Source organism: Coregonus clupeaformis, unplaced genomic scaffold, assembly GCF_020615455.1.
Source record: "Coregonus clupeaformis isolate EN_2021a unplaced genomic scaffold, ASM2061545v1 scaf0505, whole genome shotgun sequence".
Taxonomy (NCBI): domain Eukaryota; kingdom Metazoa; phylum Chordata; class Actinopteri; order Salmoniformes; family Salmonidae; genus Coregonus; species Coregonus clupeaformis.
In genome coordinates this window covers 91557-119415 of record NW_025533960.1, presented here as the reverse complement: position 1 = coordinate 119415, position 27859 = coordinate 91557, and the positions used below count along the sequence as shown (strand labels likewise).

The following is a 27859-nucleotide window of genomic DNA, read 5'->3' as shown; positions in this document are numbered from 1 at the left end:
GTTGTGTAATGTTTATGTCCATTGGCCGATGAACACGGATACGTTTTATCTATACATTCTCTTCATTATTTATCTTCATATGACAAGGATTAAAAATGATTTACCAGTAGATTGTTGACTTGATTCATGATGATGACTGCTAGCTAAGATTTTGAAAGTATTTTTAAATTTTTATTTCTCCTTTATTTAACCAGGTAAACCAGTTGAGAACTCATTTACAACTGCGACCTTGCCAAAGATAAAGCAAAGCAGTGCGATAAAAACAACAACACAGAGTTACATATGGGGTAAACAAAACATAAAGTCAAAAATACAACAGAATATATATACTGTATACAGTGTGATGCGAATGTAGTAAGTTATGGAGGCTGTGACGTCATGAGCGGCCAGGGTAACGCCTTTATTTTATGAAGTTACCACACCACACCCACCCTGAATGCTCTTTCATTCGTGTTGGAAAGTTGACTGCCAATTTGTAACTGGAGAACACTCGAGTTCTGGTAGGCAAGAAGGACAGCACCGCACATTGACACACCCTAAAGTTACCGATTTATTTTGACAAAATAGCCATATCGATCCAGCATCGGATAATTCAGGAAAACTGTTTTTTTCCTATTCAGCAGACATGAAATCTTGCTTATGGATTGCCTTGCTTGTAACTCTGGCTATAGGGACGAAAACACAAGGTAAGGTTTTTTTCCACTCAAGATACATAACTAACCCATTATTAGGCCTATTATGAATAGCTATTATGATAATGATAATAATATGATGATAATAACGATCAGGACTATTGTTGTTGTTTACTTGTTGTTGTTATGTTGATGTTAACGTAGGCCTATTTAAAGTTATACGTCTAGCTTAGGCCTATCCTTTGGACAAGGTACACACAAGATTGGCCTAGAAGTAGTAGTAATACGTTTATAGATTTAGACAAGAAAATAGACTGGGAAACTCCCATGTCTGCGCCCCCTCCCCCCATGTTATGTGCTATGTCTATTTGGGTTAGGGCACGTGGCTGTTGCATGCATTTGTTTCCCATCCCACTCATCCGTGCAGTTTTTAGTTGCACAGCTGAGAATGACATGCGGTTACCGTAACAGCAAGGCAGTATAACACTGTTACAAACGTGTAGGCTACTACAACGCGTGTGTACTTCTTGTACAGTTTTATAATCACAGCTCTCAGAAGAGTTCTGACTCATCTTAGTGTGGTAGTATATGACTCAAGGGTGTGTCTAGTCAGCCCTTTATAGTCAGGGTAGTGTCTTTGGCTCATAGGGAAGCACATGTGCATGCAATGCTAACTGGCACAACTGGGCACAACTTTCGAAAAGCAAGTGTGAAAGGCACAGAGAGAGTGTTTTGTTTTCTAGCAGGATTTAATTGCTGAAAGGTAAGGGTGGTTTGCAGAACACAGTTCCCTGTACTGCATACTAACAACTCTAACAAATAAGTTTTTCTTATTTAAAGACACTTTCAAGCCAAGGCCCCCTCTGCCAACCTTATTTTCTTTGTAGGCTCTCTGTAGTGGTGTGTCAGTTGAAAAATAATACAGATAAGAAGTAGCTCCAATAAGCCTTTTAAAACCTCAAACTGCAATGCAGGAAATGTTAAACTTGTAGTGTATTTAAGGTTTAAAAAAGGCTTCTGAAGTTTGTAATTTCCACTTTGAAATTTCAGACTTTATTTTCCTTCTAATCCACATAATAATTCACATTTCCTGTTGCTGCAGGATTATTTTCCTGCTGTAGAAAACTGGCTCAAATTAAGATCATACATATGTAGGCCTATAAGATATTGGACTTTGAAACACTTTTTAGCCTTATAGCTCCTCTGTGAGTTATACTCAACACCCAATGAACATAACATTCTAAATATATTTCCCGTCCTGTGACTGGCTGTGTCGCTTGGCTTCCTGTGTGAGACAGGCATGCAACCCCAAACCCCTACCCAGATGGGCACGCTGTCTTCATGATGACATGTGATGCCTAGATTTAAAAGCCAGACTGAACTGATGAAAGACTGTTTTATACTACCCCATCATTGCCTCAAGTGCCCAGTACACAGTGAAAATAATTAGTACGAATGGGTTATATTTACTTAGTTGATACAGTTAATAGTTTGTTGGTCTTTCTTCTGAAAGTACACTGTAAAACCATGACAGGTTAATAACCTAAATGTCAGTGTTTACAACTTAAACATTAGGCATTTAGAATAGCGAATAAGGTTTCTCATCTTAAACAAAGGCATTTAGAATGCAAGATTAAACATGATAGTCAGCTTTTTTCCAGTCAGTTTCCAACCAGGAGAACGCATCACTCTTAAGTATTCTGATTTTAAACACTACTGTTTACTTTCCCATCATCCTGTTTAGAGTGCATTTAGTAATTAGAAATTGATGTGTCTTTCCATGCCTTTTATTCAGATCAGTGTTAGGAATGTCTTTCACCATACTGGTCAGGACATTTGATTCAAGAAATCTTTTCAATCACGTGTTGTTGTTACTTGACTGTGTTGAGTTCATTTCTGTTAACTTGCTCTGAGTGAAAAAGACATGGGAGGGGCCTCATTATCATATTTACCAGCATGCTTTGTTGCAGGTTGATTTTTAGAATAGTTTGTTTAAAAATCTGTTTCCTCATACACATTGATTTTTGTTATACTATACAAAGATAAATAGCTTAATAAAAAAAACTAATCCAATCTGTGAGGGGTTGGATTTATTCTACCCGTTACTGAGATGGTTGTTCTAGTTAAGATGGTTTAGCCCTCAAGAGTAGCCCTGATTAGCCCTCAAGAGTATTTTACCAGTAGGCCGATGGTCTCATGAGTCTTCTCAAGTACCCCCTGTGGATAGGCCAAGTAGGTCCTAGTACCCCTGGTTGGGAACCACTGGTTTAGGTTGTCTTGTTTATGAAGTCCTTCACCGTAGCAGTCATTCTGAGTGCAGGTTGTGGGTGATAAAATATTCAAATTCTTGGATATCCTCCCTCTGGCTGGATTCTGATAGGAATTACTAATCACATTACAAACCAGCGTATTGTGCCTTGCAGGTCTGATGTGGCACATAAGCCAAGATTTTCAGACTACAATGTTGAAGATAACTAGGTCATAACTAAAGGTCTTATGAAATGTACACTGAGTGTACAAAACATTAGGAGCACCTTCATACTATTAAGTTGGACCCCCTTTTGCCCTCAGAACAGCCTCAATTTGTTGGGGCATGGAGTCTACAAGGTCTCAAAAGCATTCCACAGGAATGCTGGCCCATGTTGGCTTGAATGCTTCCCACAGTTGTGTCAAGTTGACTGGATGTCCTTTAGGTGGTGGACCATTCTTGATACACACGGGAAACTGTTGCGTGTCAAAAACCCAGCAGCGTTGCAGTTCACCTACTACCATACCCCGTTCAAAGGCACTTTAATATTTTGTCTTGCCCATTCACCCTCTGAATGGCACACATACATAATCCATGTCTCAATTGTTTCAAGGCTTAAAAACCCTTCTTTAACAGTTCTCCTCCCCTTCATCTACACTGATTGAAGTGGATTGAATATGTGACATCAATAAGGGATCATAGTTTTCACCTGAATTCACCTGGTCAATCTATGTCATGGAAAGAGCAGGTGTTCCTAATGTTTTGTACACTCAATGTATAATATGTGGTCATAAAGGGTTGAATTGTAATTGAAACGCATTAATTTAGGGAGTCACTTGGTGAAGGTTTCAGGATTAGAAATGATTGCAACAAGCATGTCTCTGTCACTAACAAACACAGTCATGGGTGGGCATTTCTCACATTCACTCGAAAGGCATGCTGGGAAATGTGCAAATACAGCTTTACTCCCTAGTGTTAAAACAACACATTTGACATTTACATTTTAGTCATTTAGCAGACGCTCTTATCCATAGTGACTTACAGTTAGTGAGTGCATACATTTTCCATACACCCCCAGTGTTTAGTGTTTAAACCTAAACGCCTTGTGCTGAATAAACGTGTTCATGTGTTTAAAAAGTGTTACAATGCATAAACATGTTCTGGTATTTACAATCTAAACACTGTGATGTGTTTTCATTGAAAGTCTAAATGCCTTGACGCGTGTTAAAACGTTTTTCAGAAAAGTGTTAGTTTAGTTATGTGTTCAGATCCTAAACACTTGGTTTTACAGTGTAATAAGCAACTATCTGAGTTTTCTGCTCAGTTTCACTTGAGACCTTATTCATACAGTCAAAGGTTCAGATGCAGTAAGCAAATGGTGGGGTGGCAGGTAGCTTAGTGGTTAAGAGCATTGTGCCAGTAACCGAAAGGTCGCTGGTTCTAATCCCCGAGCCGACTAGGTGAAAAATCTGTCGATGTGCCCTTGAGCAAGGCACTTAACCCTAATTGCTCATGTAAGTTGCTCTGGATAAGAGCGTCTGCTAAATAATATATATATATATATATAAATGTATTCAAACTGGGAGGCCTCTATTTTAAGTGGGTTGAATAATTAGTTAATTAGTTAGTGTGCTAGCTCAGTCTTAGCTTGGTTAATTCCCAAAGGTTTAACTACAGCAAAGGCAGAGTAGAGAAAGTAGAGTGTTCTAGGAGACAGCTCTCCAGTTTCAGCTGCCTATGAGTCATTCAAACCGCAACTGTCTGTAATGGCACCAGACTGCATGCCAGGCAAGGCCAGTTCCCTCATAACAAAACCTCACCAGGCAACCAATACAGGATGTACTACCTGCTGTTAAGTAGCACAAACACTATCACAATATCAAAGTCACACACATAGCAACTGGTGGTTCCATTGAACTTTTTTAGCACACAGTTAAAGTTGAGTACAAGGTGGTGCTAACTAAGATGGGTTGACAGCTATTGCTGTGGGTGTGTTGGCATTGTCTTGGACATTGTGGCTGACCAATAGTAATTCATCTTTGTCCCACAGACTTTGATCTTTCTGATGCCTTTGATTCTGGTAAGTTTCTTGATCTTTTTTTTTTTTATGTCTGTTGCTAGATAAGCCTACTGTAGATGTAGTTTATACTGATGAAACAGGTGTAATGGCTGTTCCTCACCATATTCAGGTGGTACGTCTTCCTCCTCTGCCTATTTTGTAGCGCTGCTCACAGCGCTGTCTGGCTCTGATCCAATTGAATGCATTTTGCATAATGCAAATTGGTTAAATAGTTATTATTAAACAGGATTTCATGTCCAAATATAATGTAGGCCTTCTGAAAATCTTTTATATATGATTAGAAATGACAATTTTAGTTTTAATACTCATAACACATGATGACCCTATACCAACTACTATTCCAAAACAGCCAAAGCAACCTGCAAAGGATCCCAGTCCAGGTAGGGAAACCAGTCACATAATATAACACCGTGGAAGTCAGCAAGAAGCCACTAGCAAGGGAACATAGACAACTCATAAGTCCCAACTCATATGACTCAACATGAACCACATCAATAACCACTTTAAAGAAACAGAATATGAGCACAGAATGTGACTGTAGGGTGGCCCAGCCCCGAAGGGACTCTTACCAACTGAATATTAGGATTTCCTTTGTGTAGTCTTAGGAATTCAGCCTTCTCTGTGTTATCTTTCCATCCCCATATTGTCACACTTCTTCAAATACCCCTCTACATGACCAGATTCTTCTGTGTTGACAAAGTGTTATAATAATGTACTAAGCATAAATACATGTCATTACATTACTTCATCTCCAGGCGGTGGATTTGATCTATTAGATGCTCTTGGTCCAGAAGGTAAAATGACACATTAATAGATGTTGATGGGTCCCTCTTTGTCTAAGCTGGTGTTGGGTTTTCCTCTTTAACATTCTATGTATCAGACTTACATTTGGTTACTCTTCTAAATCAACAGGTAGCTGTGTTAAGTCTCTCATCAGCTCGTTGGTGCTGGGATAATAAGATTGGATCATTCCTTGTCTCTGATTTATTTTTCACTGATTTGCTTTAAGAGTTTATCCAGTTTGCGATTTGGGTGATACATTTATAACTGCATCAAATTGTATAGTTATACTGTTGTTGTATTCAGTTATATTCAACCAGTCACAACTTTCAGCAAATCGCAACCTGGATCACCTTATTCTATTCTGCTATATTTAGAATAATTTTTCCTTTCCTGGCTTTAAAGTAGTAGACTCAAAGGTGAAAAGCCTGGGAATTATAGTTTAAAGTTTAGGCTTTTTTTAATCCATCTTCCTTGATTCACCCTTTCTCCCCTTAGAGCCTGAGAAACCAGCTGGGATCCCTCCTAAAGAAGGTGGAACTGGTAAGGCATCTATGGCTGACAAATGTTAAATAAATGTATAGCTCACATGCATTTCAACTAAGCTTTTCTTTCTGTTCTCTCAGATGATTTAGATCTTCTGGATACATCAATGTGTTTATTTAATGTGTTCTTAACTAAATATGTTGTCCAATTATTTGCCCAATGTGGAATACAATGCTCTTATAGTTGATATACTTGATGTCCTTTCCAGATCCCAAACCTGCCCCTCCTCCCGCACCTGTAGATCCCAAAAACCAGCTGGAGGTAAGTAAATTAACTCAACCAGCTGAAGTAACACTCATCACTTGTAATTACAGCATCCATACTATTTGGAATCAGGAATCTAGCTATCAGATTATTGAACACAGTAAGACGTTCTGATCAGGGCATAAAGTTAACACCCGCCAAATGCGGGTAGATTTAGGTATTGGAGGGAAGAATGTCTATTTCACCAGCCACGGTGTTCAATTTGCAGGTCTCTACAGTGCGAGCATTACATTTGTGAATAGAAATAGTCAAAAGTCAAGTATGAGCACATTGTTGTGATTTATTGCCAGAAAATGCTGCAGTAGCTGTTTTCAAAATATTTCTGCTGTTTTGTTTCATAGCTGCTAATCGCAGAAAGAAGTACGAATCCTATATCCCACCTCACGCAGTAACACTGCCTGGCAGGAGAGCTGTGCACTCAGAGCGAAGTGCTAATAGATTCATTTTTGGAGGTGCTGCGCACAGGCATAAAAGTTGGTCTAATTTACTCGTGTTGATATCACAAGTTTACTGGAGAACTGAGACCAAGTAGAGACTTTGGACAGGGTGGATATGGTATAATAAAGGCAGTTTATTCAGAGGTAAAGATATCTGGAATGTTTGGTGAACAATGTTGTACCTTTATTCCCAACAATACTGCCGCAGATAGCAGCTTGACTGTCGCCCTGGAAGGGTTACGAACTCTTAATGGCAAGATGAAGAGCCACTCAGGGGTGGATACTTCAATGGATGCGTTTGGTAAATATAAAATGCTTGTTTCTTCTATACTTGTATCCATCTCTGTTTTTGCTGCAATTCTAGTGCTTTGTGGATGCTGTTGCATTCCATGCATACGGACGCTGACAACCAGGATTATAACCACCGCTATTGATCCAAATCCTGCAGATAACGGTCAGATGTTTCCTTTGCTTGCTATTGACGATGCTGACCAAGGATATCTGGATGATGAATAGCATTTAAGCTTTTTGTCACGTCTCTGGTGAGACGTGAAGAGGGGGAATCAAAACTTTATCTTCTGATAAAGTTTTCCCTATTTTGCCAATTGCACTGTTAGCTTGTGTCACGTCTCAGTGAAGAGGGGGAATTAAAGCTTTATCTTCTGATAAAGTTTTCCTTGTTTACTGTTACTTGGTCACGTCTCTGGGGAGACGTGAAGAGGGGGATTTGTCGTAGTAAATATATTTGTCGTAGTGAATATGGAATGTGATATGTTGAGTAAGATGTTGTGCTAAGATCTATTTAGGTCAGGAGCTTGTTTTGTATACTCGAAAGGCTACAAAGTGAGATGTTGTCCTCGTGTTTCTTGGCTATTTACATTGTTTTGTTCACAAGCTCGGTTGTTTTTCAACTTTAGTTTGAGGCTGCTACTTCAACTGATAGCCCTAGTCAGATCCCAAATCTCACACACACAGACACACATGACACAACTGGAGTTTCCCTGTTACCAAGGTAACCTCCCTTAAAGGGGCAGCTGAACATTTTGTCTCATCTAATATTTTGGTTAAAATTGAATGAAATTGAGCAATATTTTATTTTATTTTATTTATTTCACCATTATTTAACCAGGTAAGCCAGTTGAGAACAAGTTCTCATTTACAACTGCGACCTGGCCAAGATAAAGCAAAGCAGTGCGATAAAAACAACAACACAGAGTTACATATGGGGTAAAACATAACATAAAGTCAAAAATACAACAGAAAATATATATACACTGTGTAGCAAGTTGTAGCAAGTTATGGAGGTAAGGAAATAAATAGGCCATAGTGCAAAATAATTACAATTAGTATTAACACTGGAATGATAGATGTGCAAGAGATGATGTGCAAATAGAGATACTGGGGTGCAAATGAGCAAAATAAATAACAATATGGGGATGAGGTAGTTGGGTGGGCTAATTTCAGATGGGTTGTGTACAGGTGCAGTGATCGGTAAGGTGCTCTGACAACTGATGCTTAAAGTTAGTGAGGGAGATAAGAGTCTCCAGCTTCAGAGATTTTTGCAATTCGTTCCAGTCATTGGCAGCAGAGAACTGGAAGGAATGGCGGCCAAAGGAGGTGTTGGCTTTGGGAATGACCAGTGAGATATACCTGCTGGAGCGCAGACTACGGGTGGGTGCTGCTATGGTGACCAATGAGCTAAGATAAGGCGGGGATTTGCCTAGCAGTGATTTATAGATGGCCTGGAGCCAGTGGGTTTGACGACGAACATGTAGTGAGGACCAGCCAACAAGAGCGTACAGGTCACAGTGGTGGGTAGTGTATGGGGCTTTGGAGACAAAAACGGATGGCACTGTGATAGACTACATCCAATTTGCTTTCCATTGGTGTGAAACTAGGCTACAGCCTCATGTGTTTTTGAAAAAAAGGCAAGTTATGCAACATGAATAGCCTCACTCACACACACTCTCTCTTTAATAGACTTTTCTAAGTATCAATCAGAGAGAAAACGTCTAGGGTAACCTTAACAACTAAACAACAACAACAACAATGGATCTTTTTGTTGTGTACATGTAGAAGCTGGATCTGGTCAGATCGCTGGCATAGTGAGTGGAATAGGAGTGGCCCTTCTTGGTGCTGCCTCCATCTACTTTGCCTACCAGAAGAAGAAACTGTGTTTCAAGATTCAGGGAGGTGAGTGAATGGGACTGGGATACAAACAGTACAGTATGTGTAGTGGTGGATACAAGGTTGCCCTGGCTGTAGACGCCTATATGGCAGCCATGTCTACAGCCATGTCTCAGGGCAAGATACAAGGGTCTAGAGGTCCCGCTATAAAGTTGTCTGTGGCACATAACATGTTCTTCGATGTAAATGCTTATGTATTTCTCCATTCAGGTGTAGACCCAGAAAGTGGAAAGAACGCACATGGAGCTCAGTCTGATCCCCAAGGTAAGTACTAGTTATTACACGATCTCATTAGTCCTACTCTCTCTCTCTCTCTCTCTCTCTACTACTCCAATATACTACCTATACTATCTACTACCTTCATATATACTGCCTATATTATCTACAGCCTTCATATATCTGCCTATATTATCTATTACCTTCCTATATACTGCCTATATTATCTACTACCTTAATATATACTGCCTATATTATCTACTACCTTCCTATATACTGCCCTATATTATCTACTACCTTCATATATACTGCCTATATTATCTACTACCTTCATATATACTGCCTATATTATCTACTACCTTCATATATACTGCCTATATTATCTACTACCTTCATATATACTGCCTATATTATCTACTACCTTCATATATACTGCCTATATTATCTACTACCTTCATATATACTGCCTATATTATCTACTTCCTTCATATATACTGCCTATATTATCTACTACCTTCATATATACTGCCTATATTATCTACTACCTTCATATATACTGCCTACCTACTATATCCATCTAGTATTCCTGTTCTGTTTTCCTACCTTTTCTCTGGGTGGGTCTTGCTTCTCCTCTGTTTCTTTACTTCTCTCTGGCCTCCTTTTCGTTCCTGCAGATTAGGGCAAGGGAACCCTTGGAAAAAGGTCTGCTGAGAAGGGTTTGAAGTTATTTTAAATTACAATGTATTTTTTGTGTATTTTTTGTGAACATAACATAACCATTATTTCTGTGCTTCCTCTGATTCCAGTGATGAGCAACTTGCTCAGGTCATCTTAACTTCGATCAGATCATCATAGAGGAACTGCACCTTGAGCAAAGAAACACATTCTTCCATCAGCAGGTATCAACTGTCTGCTGGGGGACTTCAGTGGGCAAAAAAATACAATAAAAAAAATATATATATATATATATATTTTTCATTTGTCTTTCATTTGGAATTTAACATTTGGAGAATGTTAGTTATATGTTTTCTTGTTTTTTTTGCCTTATCTAGCTGTGTAAAGACACTTAGATAGATTTACAACTTGAATACATGTTTTTTGCAGTGAAAATGTATTGATACTTTTCATTGTATATTGTTCAGTACCAAACAATTGTCTTTCAATATGCTGATGTGATTTTTCATCACATTCATTACTTTTCATTTCATACTTTAGTAGGCCTAGCTAGTATACATAACTGCATTTTACATTTGACTGTTTACATTGCACATAGCTTTTGTTGTATTTGTTTTACTTTAACTGTCTCCATGTATATTCGATTCAATTCTGATAGGCAGTAGGATCCCTCGTTTCATAAAATGTCAGCGCTTGTTTTAAAATATAACCCAGGCGAATCTGTAGTTACACTAATCAAAACAAACCATGCACACAAATGATAATTTTATAACATGGCACATTCATGTAATTATTAACTGGATTCAAATTTAATAGAAGGATTTACAACTTTAAGGTATAATGAAAAAAAGTGTCTTAGAAAAGGGATCATTTTGGTGGATATAAAAAGAATGTGTAGGGTACTATTTGAGATGAGGATTGGATTCAAGCTGAACTTTTAGCTGCATCACATGTTTTGTCATCTAGTAAGTTAATTGTTTGGGGTGCAAGCCACTCGTTAGTGTGTATGTGAGGAAAGATACCGTAAATGCACATGGTAAATAGCCAGAAATGTTTAAAAAAATGCATTGTGCATGTTTATTTGCAAAAAAACATTTATACCGAGAAGTGGTTATTGTATGTTTTAAGTTATACTTGTTTAAGATTTGTATGTATGATTGCTTGATTTCTGATGTAATACAGATATGAATAGAAATTGATACCTGGGGTTGATACCAAACTACACTGAACAAAAATATAAACGCAACATGTAAAGTGTTGGTCCCATGTTTCATGAGCTGAAATAAAATATCCCAGAAATTTCCAAACGCACAAAAATCTTATTTCTCTCAAATTTTGTGCACATCCCTGTTAGTGAGCATTTCTCATTTTCCAAGATAATCCATCCACCTGACAGGTGTGGCATATCAAGAAGCTGATTAAACACCATGATCATTACACAGGTGCACCTTGTGCTGGGGACAATAAAAGGCAGTTTTGTCACACAACACAATGCCACAGATGTCGAAAGCTTTGAAGGAGCGTGCAATTGGCATGCTGACTGCAGGAATGTCCAACATAGCTGTTGCCAGAGAATTGAATGTTAATTTCTCTACAATAAGTCGCCTCCAACGTCGTTTAAGAGAATTTGGCAGTAAGGCCAACCGGCCTCACAACCGCAGACCACGTGTATGGTGTCGTGTGGGTGAGCGGTTTTCTGATGTCAACTTTGTGAACAGAGTGCCCCATGGTGGCCGTGGGGTTATGGTATGGGCAGGCAGGCATAAGCTACGGACAACGAACACAATTGTATTTTATCGATGGCAATTTGAATGCACAGAAATACTGTGACCGAGATCCTGAGGCCCATTGTGAGGCCCATTTTTTGTAAGGTATCTGTGACCAACAGATGCATATCTGTATTCACAGTCATGTGAAATTCATAGATTAGGGGCCTAATTTATTTATTTCAATTGACTGATTTCCTTATATGTAACTGTAACTCAGTCAAATCTTTGAAATTGTTGCACGTTGTATTTATATTTTTGTTCAGTATAGTAAACCAGCATATTCTACCATGTCACTTGTGCTGTAAATACTAATGAAGAATGTGTATAAAAGCGCTTCTGCTTTTTTGCTGTGTGATGTACGGCATTTTTGTTCTCCTTTAACTTTCAGTACATGTAATTAAAACATTTAAGGAACCGTAACTGAAAAAGTAGGACTGCTTATTCTTTACCAATACAGGAAATCATTTGTTGGCTTAATTGATCGTAGTTAGTTGTTTTGTGTGCTTTGAAGGAGTTTGATTCCTTCTCTGAAAGACGATGGAGGGCTGTCGATAATGTACCTTATTGTTATCAATAAAGTTAACTTTTTACAATTGATTGGTATTTTTATTTCATGCATGTTTTCCATCAAGTTTCAACATCAGTGTTGTTGTGCATAGTACCATTAATTTGTATATCATGAAGATTGGCTGACGGTTCTACAGTGAATTGAATGCATCTGCACATAGTACTATGCACTTAGTTCCAGGGGTTGGACTACTGTAGACTGTAGAGTACAGTTGTTGAAGGTCCTGCTTAAACCCTGCAGGTTTTCATTTTAGTTGAATGACCAGTGACACATGACCGAGAACTCAAACAGACTCTCTGATTTGCTCTTGCTTACTTGCATCTGATTTGCTCTTGCTCTAAAAACGGCAGACGTATGAGTGTTGTATAGCTACCAGCTTGAGGTTACACCCCCTGGCTTTAGATATAACCTCTCATATTACATTTACAACTAATACTACTATACGTTTTATAAAGCCAATCGAAATGGCTGTAAAAAAATAGATTACTTTGTATTGATCATTCTGGATCTATTGTTTGTGGACAGTTACTACTGCTGGACTCGCTGGACTGTGGGACTACAGGATCATCAACATATTGGCGTTTCATTTTAGGGGAAACTAGTGCATTTTCCGCCAAGTCCTCTCTGCCAGTGGTGCGGGACCTGATCTATCAACTTGACACTTTTATTACCATCTATCACTTTTACCTCTGCCTCAAGTTGTTATTCATTTAGAGGAGTCGCTGTCACACCATGCCAGGTAAGTACTCATCATTATATCATAAACATTTTAATATAACCTGTCAGTGTCAAGTTGATTGAGATCACTCTCTAATTTAATGCAAGAGGAAAACAGGAAGTGCTTGACTATCGGTAATAACTTGAGAAATTAACTACTTTTAATTCCTAAAGAACGTAATGATGATGGTACTGTAAAACTGCTCAAATCCCCTGTTGGGTGTTAGTCATCTATTTCAATGAATAACACCTCCCACTCTTCCTTCCTGTGCCACCAGCGAATCAGGCCTTTGTCACCCTGGCTACCACAGACAGCTACTGCATGGGGGCTCGGGTGGTAGGACAGTGTTTACGACGACACAGGACCACACGCCAGACTGTTGTGATGGTCTCCACCAATGTCTCTAACCAGGCGCGGTGAGAGAAGTCCCTGCATCTCAGACAGAAATATAATATGATATCACTGAGTCATGGAGAGTGACGCATGACCTATTAGAATTTGAATTAAAGTTATACTCTGTGTCTGTGACAGAGGTCCCAGAAAAGCTATCAGACAAATGCAGTATTTGGTTTCTCATCAGTTAAGGGGGCATTAGATTAACTGGATGGAGTCTTTTGCAGTCCTGGGTGCGCTGTGGACCTAGTGTATTTCTTGTGTATTGAAGTCATGTAAAATCAGATTGTAGTTGTAGTAAATCCCCTGTGTTCCCTCCCCACAGTGCTGACCTGGGCCATGTGTTTGACCAGGTCCTGGTAGTGGACGTGCTGGACAGTGGAGACCAAGCACATCTATCCTGGCTGGGACGACCAGAACTGGGGGTCACTTTCACCAAGCTCCACTGTTGGACCCTCACCCAATACAGCAAATGTGTTTTCCTGGATGCAGACACACTCGTAAGTGTACTGAAATCTCCCTAGACACCACTTGTCTCTAATATAAACACCCACTCAATAATCAATTTGTTTTAAAACCAAGGAATCAATCTTACTATGTCAAAGCTTGATCTTTACCAGCAAATCAATTTTTATATTTGAGTTGTGCAATATTGATCTATAACTAACATGGACCCAAACATAGTTATTGAAAGGTAAATCAGTACCTAACATGAATGTTACAATCGCCATGGGACAAACCGTCATATTTTTGCTCTGTAAAGAGAAGTACAGAGGGCTTTCATGTGCTGCAGAGATAGGCGTGTTTGGTTTGAGTGTCAAGGCCAAGCAAATAGAGCCCCAAATGGTCACAGGGCCATGTAGGAAGTTCAACTGAAAATGAAACATAATGAGCACATCCAAACATAAACCAACAATACCATACAATCAAAAGTATGTGCTGTACCTACAAATGGCATCTTGACACTTGATCTGGAACTTGACGTTGATCAAATCTGTGTTCATGTTGCAGAAAATGTCCAACATATGTCCTCTGTACAAATGGCATCATAAACTTGACCTTGACTTTGAGTTTTGATATTTTTGATGTACTAACCTGCTCTGTTTCCTGTTGACTCATGACCCTCCCTGGCCTGTAGGTGCTGTGTAATGTGGATGAGCTGTTTGAGCGTGAGGAGCTGTCTGCGGCCCCTGACCCTGGCTGGCCGGACTGTTTTAACTCAGGGGTGTTTGTGTTCAGGCCCTCTCTGGACACCTACGGCAGGCTGTTGGAGCATGCACGACAACACGGCAGCTTCGACGGTCAGTCAGAACCCTTACCCTTGCTTCAAGTCCACATCCCAGTTCAACCCTAACCCTCAACCCTAACCCTAGCTTCAAGTCCTCATCCCAGTTCATCCCTAACCCTCAACGCTGACCCTAGCCCTTTAACTGTTTCTTCTTGAAAAACATTTGGAAAATGTTGATGTTGATGAACTTGATGTTCATTTAGGAAATTACAGAGCTCTACCACACGGTTGAGAAGACCAGCAATGCCATATTAGAAATGCAATTTGCATAGCAATTTTACTTATCTCAACAATATTACAGTACATAAATGACTTTACTGCTTTAATGGCTCTTCCTCATGATATGTGCTGACAGTAACTCTACTGTATACCCTCTGTGTTTTCAGGTGGGGACCAGGGCCTCTTAAACACATTTTTCAGTGACTGGGCTGTTAGAGATATCAGTAAACACCTACCTTTTGTGTACAACCTCAGTGCCATCGCAGTCTACACCTATCTACCTGCTTATCAAGAGTGAGTATTATTTTACTTCAAATTGATAATTTCAGTAAATATGACATTTCTCTGATTGAAAAAGCATATTTTGTACCACAAGCCTGACTCCAACCCTGCTACTGTTTTTTTTGCCTGATGTTGACCATATTGTACTGTTATCCTGGTCCCACACAGATATGGTCACAATGCTAAGATTGTCCACTTCCTGGGTTCAGTCAAGCCATGGTATCAACGTTCTAACTCACAGACCAATCAGCACACCAACAGCCCCCTGGAAGAGTTTGTTTACCAGTGGTGGACGGAGTACTCCTACTTACTTCTCCTTACAAAGACAATGTCCCATCAAGAACCTGCTGTGCCAATCCAACATGCTGGGCCAAAGCAACATGTAAGACGCAGTAGAATTGACTCATGTATTTTCCTCATACTGTATATGCACTATACTGTATATGCACTCTATAACATAACCACATACAAAACAAAGTGTAAATGTCTTAGCATTGCAGTGTCATGTACTGTATACTGTGAACTAACATAGTGCGTCACAGCAGAGCTTATACAACATTTGAACATTTAGGTACAGTCCCTTGCAAAAGTATTCATCCCCCTATTTTGTTGCATTACAACCTGTAATTTAAATGGATTTTTTATTTGGATTTCATGTAATGGACATACACAAAATAGTCAAAATTGGTGAAGTGAAATGAAAGAAATAACATAAAAAGTAAATAACAGAAAAGTGGTGCGTGCATATGTATTCAACCCCTTTGCTATGAAGCCCTTAAATAAGATCTGGTGCAACCAATTACCTTCAGAAGTCACATAATTAGTTAAATAAAGTCCACATGTGTGCAATCTAAGTGTCACATGATCTGTCACATGATCTCAGTATATATACACCTGTTCTGAAAGGCCCCAGAGTCTGCAACACCACTAAGCAAGGGGCACCACCAAACAAGTGGCACCATGAAGACCAAGGAGCTCTCCAAACAGGTCAGGGACAAAGTTGTGGAGAAGTACAGATCAGGGTTGGGTTATAAAAAAATATAAGAAACTTTGAACATCCCACGGAGCACCATTAAATCCATTATAAAAAAATTGAAATAATATGGCACCACAACAAACCTGCCAAGAGAGGGCCGCCCACCAAAACTCACGGACCAAGCAAGGAGGGCATTAATCAGAGAGGCAACAAAGACACCAAAGAGAACCCTGAAGGAGCTGCAAAGCTCCACAGCAGAGATTGGAGTATCTGTCCATAGGACCACTTTAAGCCGTACACTCCACCGAGCTGGGCTTTATGGAAAAGAAAAAAGACATTGCTTAAAGAAAGAAATAAGCAAACACGTTTGGTGTTCACCAAAAGGCATGTGGGAGACTCTCTAAACATATGGAAGAAGGTACTCTGGTCAGATGAGACGAAAATTGAGCTTTTTGGCCATCAAGGAAAACGCTATGTCTGTCGCAAACCCAACACCTCTCATCACCCCAAGAACACCATCCCCACAGTGAAGCATGGTGGTGGCAGCATCATGCTGTGGGGATGTTTTTAATTGGCAGAGACTGGGAAACTGGTCAGAATTGAAGGAATGATGGATGGCGCTAAATACAGGGAAATTCTTGAGGGAAACCTGTTTCAGTCTTCCAGAGATTTGAGACTGGGATTGAAGTTCACCTTCCAGCAGGACAATGACCCTAAACATACTGCTAAAGCAACACTCAAGTGGTTTAAGGGGAAACATTTAAATGTCTTGGAATGGCCTAGTCAAAGCCCAGACCTCAATCCAATTGAGAATCTGTGGTATGACTTAAAGATTGCTGTGCACCAGCGGAACCCATCCAACTTGAAGGAGCTGGAGCAGTTTTGCCTTGAAGAATGGGCAAAAATCCCAGTGGCTAGATGTGCCAAGCTTATAGAGACATACCCCAAGAGACTTGCAGCTGTAATTGCTGCAAAAGGTGGCTCTACAAAGTATTGACTTTGGGGTGGGTGAATAGTTATGCACGCTCAAGTTCTGTTTTTTGGTCTTATTTCTTGTTTGTTTCACCCCCCAAAATATTTTGCATCTTCAAAGTGGTAGGCATGTTGTGTAAATCAAATGATACAAACCCCCAAAAACTCCATTTTAATTCCAGGTTGTAAGGCAACAAAATAGGAAAAATGCCAAGGGGGGTGAATACTTTCGCAAGCCACTGTAAATATTTGCATTTGACAGACTGCATAGTGGGACTACAATGTACATCCTATAGAGAACATGTGTGTTTTCTCCTATGTCTGTTGTTCTTACGCAAATGTACCACAGAGAGAGATCAGAGTCCAGTACTCTTGTCTGTACTCTTCTCCTCTCTACACACCTCTACCAACGTACCTTAGGTGGTTCTCAACAGTACACACCATCACACTTTTTTTCACAGAGCCAGGGGAGAGAAGAAGAGAAGCCAAAGGGGAGAGAAGAAGAGAAGCCAAAGGGGAGAGAAGAAGAGAAGCCAAAGGGGGAGAGAAGAAGAGAAGCCAAAGGGGGAGAGAAGCTACAGTGTCGTTGATAGAGGACCTCACAGAATCATTATCCGAGAAGTCACTCTGCTCACAGAGGAGAGGAAGAAGAGGCCCGATTCACCCACACAGCCAGGAGAAATGGTTAGTCTTTAACAAAAGGTGATAGAGCTTTTGCCTCTGCATTATCTATTCATTATGATTATTAATTAATTATGACTTAGGTGTCTGATAGATCTTTAACCTAGCTCCGAATTACTATCAGCTTGAGGGATTTTGCGAAGTTAAGGTTATCGCAGTGGCACACTTAAGGTTGTGATTCTAGAGGCTGTGCACACCCTGCCAATGTCAATGCATCATAGGAAGGAACAGTGTGAGAAAGTGACTGAAATGCTTTCTCAAAACCTATTGAAATCTGACTCAGTGACCTATATGATTGAGGCCATTGCTGTCAATACTTGCAACCTGGTGAATACAAATCAGTGGGTACTAATTACCCACTCTAATAGTAAATATGTATCATTTAACTATAACAAATCTTAAAGTGGATGCTTGTCAAATGCTTACAATTTTAGTTGTCTTGGTGTCTCTAGCGCATGTTGTTGTGGAACGACCTATAACTCACTCCATGTGTGGTTGGTCCCTGTCCTACAGCGTACCCAACATCAGGATGTATCCACGGGGGAGGAGGGAGGAGCTGGAGATAGAAAAGCCAATCAGGACCCACCTGGACCCAGTGAGGAGGGGTCAGAGGTCACTGAAACAGCCTCCAACACCATGGAGGATCCTGCCACTGAACCTGTACGTCACCTGTCTACACTAACATACACTGAGTGTACAAAACATTAGGAAAGCTATGATCCCTTATTGATGTCACTTGTTATATCCACTTAAATCAGTGATGAAGGGGAGGAGACAGGTTAAAGACAATTGAGACATGGATTGTGTATGTGTGCCATTCAGAGGGTGAATGGGCAAGACAAAAGATTTCAGTGCCTTTGAACAGGGTATGGTAATAAGTGCCTGGCGAACCGGTATGAGTGTGTCAAGAACTGCAACCCTGCTGGGTTTTTCACGCTCAACAGTTTCCCGTGTGTATCAAGAATGGTCCACCACCCAGAGGACATCCATCCAACTTTGGGAAGCATTGGAGTAAACATGGACCAGCATCCCTGTGGAATGCCCCGATGAATTGAGGCTGTTCTTGCAACTCAATGTTAGGTAGTTGTTCCGAATGTTTTGTACACTCAGTGTATATTTAAAGCCTACTATTAGGAACTGATTTAAGAAATTATCGATCTATCGTCCCATGTTTAAATGATCAACATTGTTGTTGGCAAAATACACATTCCTACTGTAGTAACATCCTCTGCTGGTGCACAACAGTATTAACACATTTGACCTCACAACAAAATATCACACATCGTATTGCTTCAAGGCCTCCCAGTAACTATTCCTTAGTCATTTATTTGTATGTCCCTCATGTCTCCATCTTACATTTGTCATTACTCTTCTGACTGATGGTGAATGGAATAGATACCTAATCTATTTTTGTTATCATCTTGGTTATTTCTAATATCATTAATCATCTTGGTTACTTATCTATTATATAATCTTGGTTATTTTGAATCTCTTTTATCATCTTGGTTATTTCAAATGTATTTTTTTGTTACATCTCGGTTATTTCCTGAAATATTATCTTGGTTATTTCCTTGTAGACTGCTGCAGAGACAGAGGAGGATGATCTGGAGCAGCGTAGGCTATGGGAGGATGGCCAGGCTGACTACCTGGGCAAAGACGCTTTCGACTACATCCAGAAAAAACTGGACCGATTTTTAGATTAGTAGCTTGTTTTGTGTGGCAAGATACTGTAGCAATAGTACTGTATACTCATGTTCATGTTTATGTGTGTTATGTCTGTAGTGTAGGCCACCACTCTAATAGGGTTTTCTGTGTCCTTTTGCTGTAAAACAAAAATAAATATATAAACTTGATTCCAATTTCATAAAAAATGTGGTCTTAGAATTCAAGTTTAAATGCATTCCTTATTTTGATGTTATTCTGGAAATATCTGGAAGATTTTACATTGTCTTTATGTTGCCACTAGAGGGTACTGTGGCTTTTTAAATAAAGCACTTTTCCTGGTCAAAGTTAAAGTCACAATCAACTCCAACAGCCCTATAGGGGTCATGATAGTCTTGCATAGACTCCAGAGAGTAGGGAAACTAGGGAAAGAATAAATAATATTGGCCTCAGGGATCCTATCCATAGATGTTGTTGGATCAATATTCATCTATAGGCTTGTACACCCCTATTGTCCTAGGAGAGAATGGTAGCCCTCACTGTGAGGGTCTGGGAAAGGCTGTGTAGGCCTACAGAGGCTAAGGAGATATAAGGTCAGTACAGAACTGTTAACTCTATTCTGAAAGACTAAATACAACCTCAAACTGAATAGAATAATAACTTATTCCAAAACGTATAGGCTACTTACAGTAACAAGCCCTCCTTCCCGCTCACTATCTCTCTAGTCCAGTCCGTTCCAGTCCTTCATCTTCCCATTTGGAGAACAGCAGCAGCCTTACGTAACTTAAGGCTGCACTTAAATGGACTAATCAGCCACACCTTTAATCAGTGAAGTGGGGCCAGCTGGCTGTATTCTCTACCAGTTATTCAATAGCATTGACATCACAATAACCCTCCTAAAGAATTTCACTACTGCCTGAGGCTATTTGCTTTGACAATCTCTTTTATTTGACACCCAGATGTTTTCTCAGAATTCCATAGCTTACATTAACTGTGCTATCCACCTACCCAGGTTTAAACTCTAGCAAACTGCATGCACCGATTAAAACAGGAGCTTCAGGAAATAACTCAGAGGGTGGAGGCGTGAGGAGCGAAATCTAGAGTATATTTCAGTTTGTTTCCTTTGTTTACTCCCTTAAATACGTTTCAGTGCTAGACACTCAGCGTCCCGGATGGCACCCTATTCCCTATATAGTGCACTACTTCTACTGGCTCTGGTCAAAAGTAGTGCACTATATAGTGAATATGGTGACATTTGGGATGCATACACTGATGCCTCACAGGAAGAAACGGAGGTAATCATTTCTTGGCTCTTTCAGGAGACAAGGTGTTCTTTTGGTTGTCTGATATTCTCCCAAAACGAAAGTGCTCCAAGCTGGCTGCTTTTAGTAATAAAGCATTAATAAAGATTTGAGGACAACCAAGTAGGCCTAGAGGAGGCGTACTGTATTTAAATGTGTGTGTTTTGTGTGTGTGTGTGGGACGCCTTGATTGCATTGAAATGAAATGTGATAAGTGCCATGAACCCCTATAAGCACCTCCATATGTTTGTGGTTAACTTTGAAGCTGACTTTGAGCCTAACTTCAGAGGTGGTGTCCCAAATGGCACCCTAGTCAGTTAATAGTGCATTACTTTTGACCAGGGCTCTGGTCAAAAGTAGTGCACTACATAGAGAATAGGGTGCCATTTGGGATGCAACCAGACTGTGACTGTGTGGCAGTGGTTGTATGACCATTTGGTTTTGCTTGCAATGCAAATTTGGTCCGCTAATTTCATCTGTGGTTTGACCGATAGGGTATGATTCTAATAGTGCACAATCCCTCCTATAAGGCTAATTGAGAATGGATTGCAGAAGTAATCATATTCTGATGAGGAGAGAGAACACAGGAAGCATATCTAAGAATGGTAGTATGCCAAAGGTTAAGGGAATTCTATGGATTTTGTAATGTATGTTTTCAGACAGGGACCAGACACAAAATTGTCTGAGGCAATATCAACAATGATATAGTAACTATAGCACAGTCAATCACCATCAAATAAAAACCATAAGAAACTATAATGACTACATGTTGCAATTAGCATGTTGCAGTCTCTTGTGACAGACTGTTGAGATGACCAGCATACACACCAGATTTGATTCTGGGTTCCCGAGATTATGTAGCAATAAATACAACAACACTTGACTTAATGCTGGAGAATACTATTGTATGGTACTGTAATGCTTGTCATAAAAAAAGAAAGAAGTGTCTGTTGCTGTGTTACTCTTCAGGTTTACTATTAGATTAGCATAGATTCATCCCCTTGACCAATCTCCTGGTAGAGTGTGGGTGTATCTCAGTATGCATTCTGCACAGCAGTGACGGCCTCCTTGCATAGGGGGTCCAGTTTCCCATCTCCTCCTGTGGAAGGTAGAACAAAGGACTGTTACGCTATAAACACAATGTACTCAATGCTACTGTGACTTCATAATCAGTGACTTTGACAATCTGATTAATCAGAGCCCTCTATGAAGATGGCTTCATATAGAAGGTTCTAAAAGAGGGGTTTTCAACCTTTTCTTGCCCAGAGACCCCCTCCCAGCCCTGACCTCAACCCCATTGAACACCTTTGGGATGAAATGGCCAACATCAGTGCCCAACCTCACTAATACTCTTGTGGCTGAATGGAAGCAAGTGTTCGCAGCAATGTTCCAACATCTAGTGGAAAGCCTTCCAAGAAAAGTGGAGGCTGTTATAGCAGCAAAGGAGGAACCAACTCCATATTAATGCCCATGATTTTGGAATGAGATGTTCGACGAACAGGTGTCCACATACTTTTGGTCATGTAGTGCATGTCATTTTCTTAACCCATCTAGTGACTAAATGACAGCATAGGTTTCTAGTATCATGCTAGCTAGTCTTGGGTGTTAGCCTGGGAGAAGTTACAGGAGAGACCGTTGGGACGAAAGTAACACAATGTAAACTGATGACCTGGAATAAAATAAAATTAACTTTTAAGCACAGGTCATTGTCTCCTCTAGTTCATATAGCTTTTATAATGTTAGCAAAATATCAACAAGTGACTGAATATTTGAAAATTATATATGACATCATTAGAATTATGCCTTAATCAATTCGCTTGATGGATCAGCTTCTCACATAAGCTTTTATTGACAGGTTAGTGGTTAAAAATATATATCTTTATGATTCTGGGGGTCAATAACCTTGTATCAAGCCATGGAAATGTGATAAGCATGATGAGTTTGCCTTTTGTGAAAAGAATAAAGTCATGTTTCTATCAAGACACAAGGCGCGCGCATGACAAGGACAGCCGAAGCGTAGCTGATTGGTAGGGCTAAGCACAACTAGACTAGAAAATTATGCTTAAAATAGCTATTACGTGATCCATTTTATTCCGATTAAAATTGTAAGGCAAAATACTGTGTTTTCGCAACATTTCAATGTTGACGCATGGTTACTTTTCACAAATGTTGAACCTATAGCATTAATTATTCAAATCGGCACAAACATGAAATTATGGTACATTTGTTGAAATTAACGAGCATTACAAACCAGAAACATGGAAATGAAACAAATATTGTGCACTTCTCGCCAGCTGTTACTTCTGTCCCAAGGCCGTGTTACTCCCGCCCCGCATGCAGGTACAAAAGTAACATTGCGGTAGTTCTGTTCTCGGTCTATTGAATTTCAACTCATTTACAATATAAATTAAATTATAGTGTCTAATGGTTGAGGACACAAAAGTTGTTTGTCATACAATATGGTGTCTCTAGCTCTATCGATCTCTGAGTAATTAGAAACAAAAACAAAACGTTTTACTTTAGTCCCAGTTCTCCCCTAACTGTAATTGGCAGTTGATAAATAAAGTTGATATCATCAGAATATCTTGATAAATAAAGTTGATATCATCAGAAATAAGATATTCTCCTATTTCCAACTGTAGGTATGTCATTCAAAATGTGTAGGGTGATATCAGGTAAAATGGGCCATCAGGTAAAATGGGCCATTTAAGGTTTGGGGGTCCCAGCCCCTCTGGAATTTAGAGCCAATGACTGCAAAGGATTTCAAACTGTTGTCATAACTGTACTTGACAAGTAACAGGTGATTTGATTGGTTCATGGTTGCTATGGTGGGCAGTGCAATAATTCAAATCAAGACTGCACCAGAAAGCTGCATGGTGAGTAGCCTGGCATACCAAATCTAACTAAACTATTATAAGGATGATAAATCTGTAAAAAACAACAACATGCCCATAAAAAACTATGCATAATATCTGTCTTGATGGCATCAATCAGAAATAATGTTGTTAGTTTGGTATATGAACATATTTTTTGAAAAAGTGATGCTTTTTTGGGGGCCCAATTTACCTTAACCCCTTGAGGTAAAATGGGCCACATGGTTTCAGCTAAAATGGGCCATCATTTGTGTCACTCACAAACACACATACACATGTGTTTGAGTGTGTGTGAGTGAGTTTGTGTGTAAGGGTGTGTGTTTGTGTTTGTATGTGTATGTACGTGCATACACACACACACACACACACACACACACACACACACACACACACCATGACCCCCCCCAACAGTAATAATGGTAGTATTTTATTTACAGTGAGTATGGCAAACGAGAAGGAAGCGAGAGGAGAGGAGAGAGGGAGAAGGAAAGAGAGAGGAAGTGAGAGGAGAAGGAAGGATGAGAGAGGAGACAAGCAGAGGAGACAGGAAGTGAGAGAACAGGTGAGGAGAAAGGAATGCAGAGGAAATGAGAGGAGACAGAACGAGAGAAAAGAGAGGAGGAGCAAGGACCAGAGAGGAAAGGATACAAAGATAAAACAGGGAGGGAAAGGAAGGCCAAACAACTACAATCTGTGGAAAGAGGAGAGGATGAAGGGTGCCTTAGATGAATACAGGGAGGGAGTGAAGAAAGGAATTACAGTGAGTGTGCACTTCTTATCACGAGCATGGGGTGTGCCGCGATCCACACTGCAAAGACGCATCAGCGGAAAGGTGACTGGCAGTGAACATGTGTCAGGGCGGAAGCCCTACCTTCCAGAGGAGGCGGAAAGGGAGCTTGCTGCCACCCTCAAGACATTGGCGCAGAGGGGGTTTCCCTTCACAAAGCGTGATGTCCAGCAAGTGGCCTTTGATTTTGCAGCCAACAACGACATATCTGGTTTCTCCCTGACAGCAGGAAGGGCCGGATATTACTGGTTTCCAGAACTTTCTAAGCGAAACCCAGAGCTTGGGATGCGCAAGCCAGAGGTCCTGTCTGCAGCACGGGCTGCTGGACTTAACAAAGAGGTGGTTAGCCAGTGGTTTAACCAGTATGAGAACCTTTTGGTCGAGCTGGGTATTGAGGGCACACCGTCACATATATGGAACTGTGACGAGTCTGGGCTTCAGGACCAGTTCAGTTCGACAAAGGTTGTTGGACAGGTTGGCCAGCCATGTGTGGAGGTGTGTGCCGGAGAGAAGGGGGAGACAACAACTTGTCTGGCAGCGTTCAATGCAGAAGGTACATACAGTCGAACAATAATTATTTTTAAGGGGAAGCGTGTTCGTTCTGAGTGGCTACAGGGATGCCCGGAGAACACCAGCGTAAGGTGTTCAGACAATGGCTGGATTACCTCTGACCTCTTTCTGGAATGGGGTCAAATGTTCATTCAGTCCCTCCCCCAGGGATGACCCCAGGCCCCATCTTCTCCTCCTTGACGGCCACAGTAGCCACGTCTATAATCTGGAATTTATTAAGCTACTGAAAAGCAAGAATGTGCACATCATGTGCTACCCTTCATTTGCAAAGACTGTGTTTGAAAAGTTTTCACACAAACATATCAGTTAATAATTTGGAATGTGAATTTTTGTATTTTTGTGAATGCACATTTTGTTCTAAATGTGTTGTTCACACACACACACACACACACACACACACACACACACACACACACACACACACACACACACACACACACACACACACCACTGACAGTTCACTGATCTATGCTGTTCCAAAATGGATTTTTTAATTGCACATTTGAATATGTGGGTTTGCACCCAAAATGTTTTTTGAATGGCACATATGAATTTTTGTTTAATGCAGTTTAAATGTTATGTGGCTGTATAAGCAACTGTGTTTTAAAAATTAAAATTGATGATAAATGACTATTTCCCTTTGGAGTTTGACTGGCCCATTTTACCTGAAGCTGTGGCCCATTTTACCTGAAACTGCTCATGCAACAAATGTTGGCAGAGCTGATGTTTCAAGAACTGTAGGGCCTAAATAATTATATTTTATTAAATAATTTCAACACAAAATTATCAAAAACAGTCATTATTAATCATAAAAACACATGGAAAAGGCATATATGGTATTGTATTATTGTCCCAAACGATTTACCAAAAAGTGGCCCAACTGTAGCTGATGTCACCCGTATATTCTGTTGTTACTAGCGATATTCATAAAAAAAAATAAAAATCCACTTTTTTGTTGTTGTTTTGATATATTTTCGCGGACCCCTAGGGGGAGGGCAGACTCCGGGTTGAAAACCCCTGCTATTGAATGATGTTTTTCACAGATGATGTCACAATCAGAGTGGACAACGGTTAAATCAATGTGCATTCAGTTACAGTATGCTTACCTCATTCTGTTAAAACGATAAATTAGTCATAATTGACCACAGGTAAGATTCTGTACAATTTGGTAGAGTAAGCTACAGTATCTACATTGAATTTACCAAACTCCAGCTGTTTTATGCTGCATGTGTAGACACATTCTCCACTGACCTCAAGTTCCACCTTGTTCCAATCAGACATTTTTTCCAAGACACTTTGATGTCCATCCTCTTTCAATGCAGCTAGGAAAGTTAGAAGACATGGATAACTGCTATTATTATCGGGAAAACTAAACGTAGGCTACTAATTGCCCACTTATATAAAACTAAAAGGCACTTTATAAATGCACGCAAGCCACTTTATGACACTGCAATATGCACGTTTATTATTTGCATGTAGCCAAGGATTCTATCTACCTTGGAGGCCAATCAGACGAAACGTTCTGTGGTCCACGATTCCACACGATTCATATGGGCCGTAGCGCACGATAACTATTGCATTTTGAGGCATTGTTACTATTGCTGATAACACCTATTACCAACTAAACTTCTTCAATGTCCTGGATTAATTGCTGACCTGTATTACGCACAGCAGTGTCCCTAACGACGGAGCGCGCCCGTCATCTCCAAGGAAGTAATTTGCTAGTTTGGTGTGACGTCACTGTGAAGCTCAACGTTTGCCGCATTCACGTGCTATCAGAACTAGGAAACTCGGAAATTTCAGACTTGATAAGTGGTTGTAATTATACACGTGCCGCGTTCTACCAGATAGTAAGTCGGAAATGTATGAGTTTCCTAGATACGACTATCACATGGATACGACTAACACATGAACGCGGCAAAACACCTGCTACCTGCAAGATACAGCATGAGTTATTATAAAAATCATAGCTTACTTTACGCGCCGACCACAGAGTTTAACGCATTTATGACAGCATAGTGGCTGTACGTCATAATCAACAAATAAATCAGCATATGGATGTTGCTGTCCTCTTTTGAAAGATCCTTTACTGAGTCTTTGGTTAAACATTTCAATTTGGATAAATTACGTTAAGTCATTGGCAACATCTGGCTGCCAGCCATTGTACTGTTGTGGTGGCTATTCAGTTTGCACTGTTGAAACTAGCCCGCACTCAACAAAGCCATAGCAGTTATTCCCCAGTCATTGTTTCCTATGTATGGTAAAAGGATTACATTTTACACTCAAGAGGTTTGTGCATTTACAGGTGCTACTTTTCCCTGTGTTACTACAGTAATCTATGGGCCATATGTTATCCTGCAAGCTCAGACACTGTTAAGTTATAAATGTGCTCTGGTCACACCTCAACATGGAACACACCACACTCCCAAACACCTCCTGCTCTAGCCATAGGAGCAAATGACATCACCGCCCAGGCAGTCTTTTGAGTTGACTTTGGGTTAGTCTGTGGGCGAGGCAGGCAACTGAGAAAACTTTTGAGGGATGCTGCTCGTCCTGAGATTGAATTGATTGAATACCATGTAATTGGAGTCTTTTGGCTTGATTTTATGAATTAGCAAAGTCACGCAGTGTCTGAACAGACCGAGGCATACATCTCACACACACATAGGCCTGCATGAATCACACACAACCTCCATGTGCATGATCATCACACACACACACACACATTACATCTA

At 40.1% G+C, this 27859-nt stretch overlaps 3 protein-coding genes and 1 long non-coding RNA gene across 11 annotated transcripts; 3 read left to right on the top strand and 1 right to left on the bottom strand.

Moving 5' to 3' along the window:
* The first annotated feature begins 390 nt into the window (after positions 1-390).
* Positions 391-7087, top strand: LOC123484947 (CD99 antigen-like). 8 transcript variants are annotated; one of them, XM_045215755.1, is made up of 7 exons: positions 391-500; positions 621-686; positions 4931-4960; positions 5278-5340; positions 5716-5754; positions 6239-6283; positions 6495-7087. In XM_045215755.1, the coding sequence occupies exons 1-7, from the start codon at positions 437-439 to the stop codon at positions 6662-6664; spliced, it is 477 nt and encodes a 158-aa protein (XP_045071690.1). In that variant the 5' UTR covers positions 391-436; the 3' UTR covers positions 6665-7087. The 8 variants fall into 8 exon arrangements, 7 of the variants coding, with proteins under 7 accessions (XP_045071690.1, XP_045071693.1, XP_045071692.1 ...); XM_045215756.1 differs by having other exon boundaries at positions 398-500; positions 624-686; XM_045215758.1 differs by lacking the exon at positions 5278-5340.
* A 159-nt stretch (positions 7088-7246) lies between these two features.
* On the top strand, positions 7247-10888 carry LOC123484946. Its single transcript, XR_006658793.1, has 4 exons — positions 7247-7288; positions 9064-9180; positions 9385-9438; positions 10197-10888. It is a non-coding gene; the product is annotated as an uncharacterized LOC123484946 (long non-coding RNA).
* A 1858-nt stretch (positions 10889-12746) lies between these two features.
* LOC121568084 (glycogenin-1) lies at positions 12747-19784 on the top strand. Its single transcript, XM_045215763.1, is given in 11 exon segments — positions 12747-13141; positions 13398-13536; positions 13839-14013; positions 14652-14814; positions 15188-15314; positions 15471-15684; positions 17712-17764; positions 17815-17860; positions 17863-17934; positions 18445-18591; positions 19509-19784. Coding segments are annotated over 11 exon segments (1269 nt in total). The 5' UTR covers positions 12747-13134; the 3' UTR covers positions 19635-19784.
* A 2063-nt stretch (positions 19785-21847) lies between these two features.
* On the bottom strand, positions 21848-27042 carry LOC123484950 (UPF0728 protein C10orf53 homolog). The gene is made up of 3 exons (XM_045215764.1): positions 26621-27042; positions 26327-26446; positions 21848-21993 (listed from the first exon to the last, which is right to left on the bottom strand). The coding sequence occupies exons 1-3, from the start codon at positions 26712-26714 to the stop codon at positions 21929-21931; spliced, it is 279 nt and encodes a 92-aa protein (XP_045071699.1). The 5' UTR covers positions 26715-27042; the 3' UTR covers positions 21848-21928.
* Between the last annotated feature and the right edge of the window lie 817 nt (positions 27043-27859).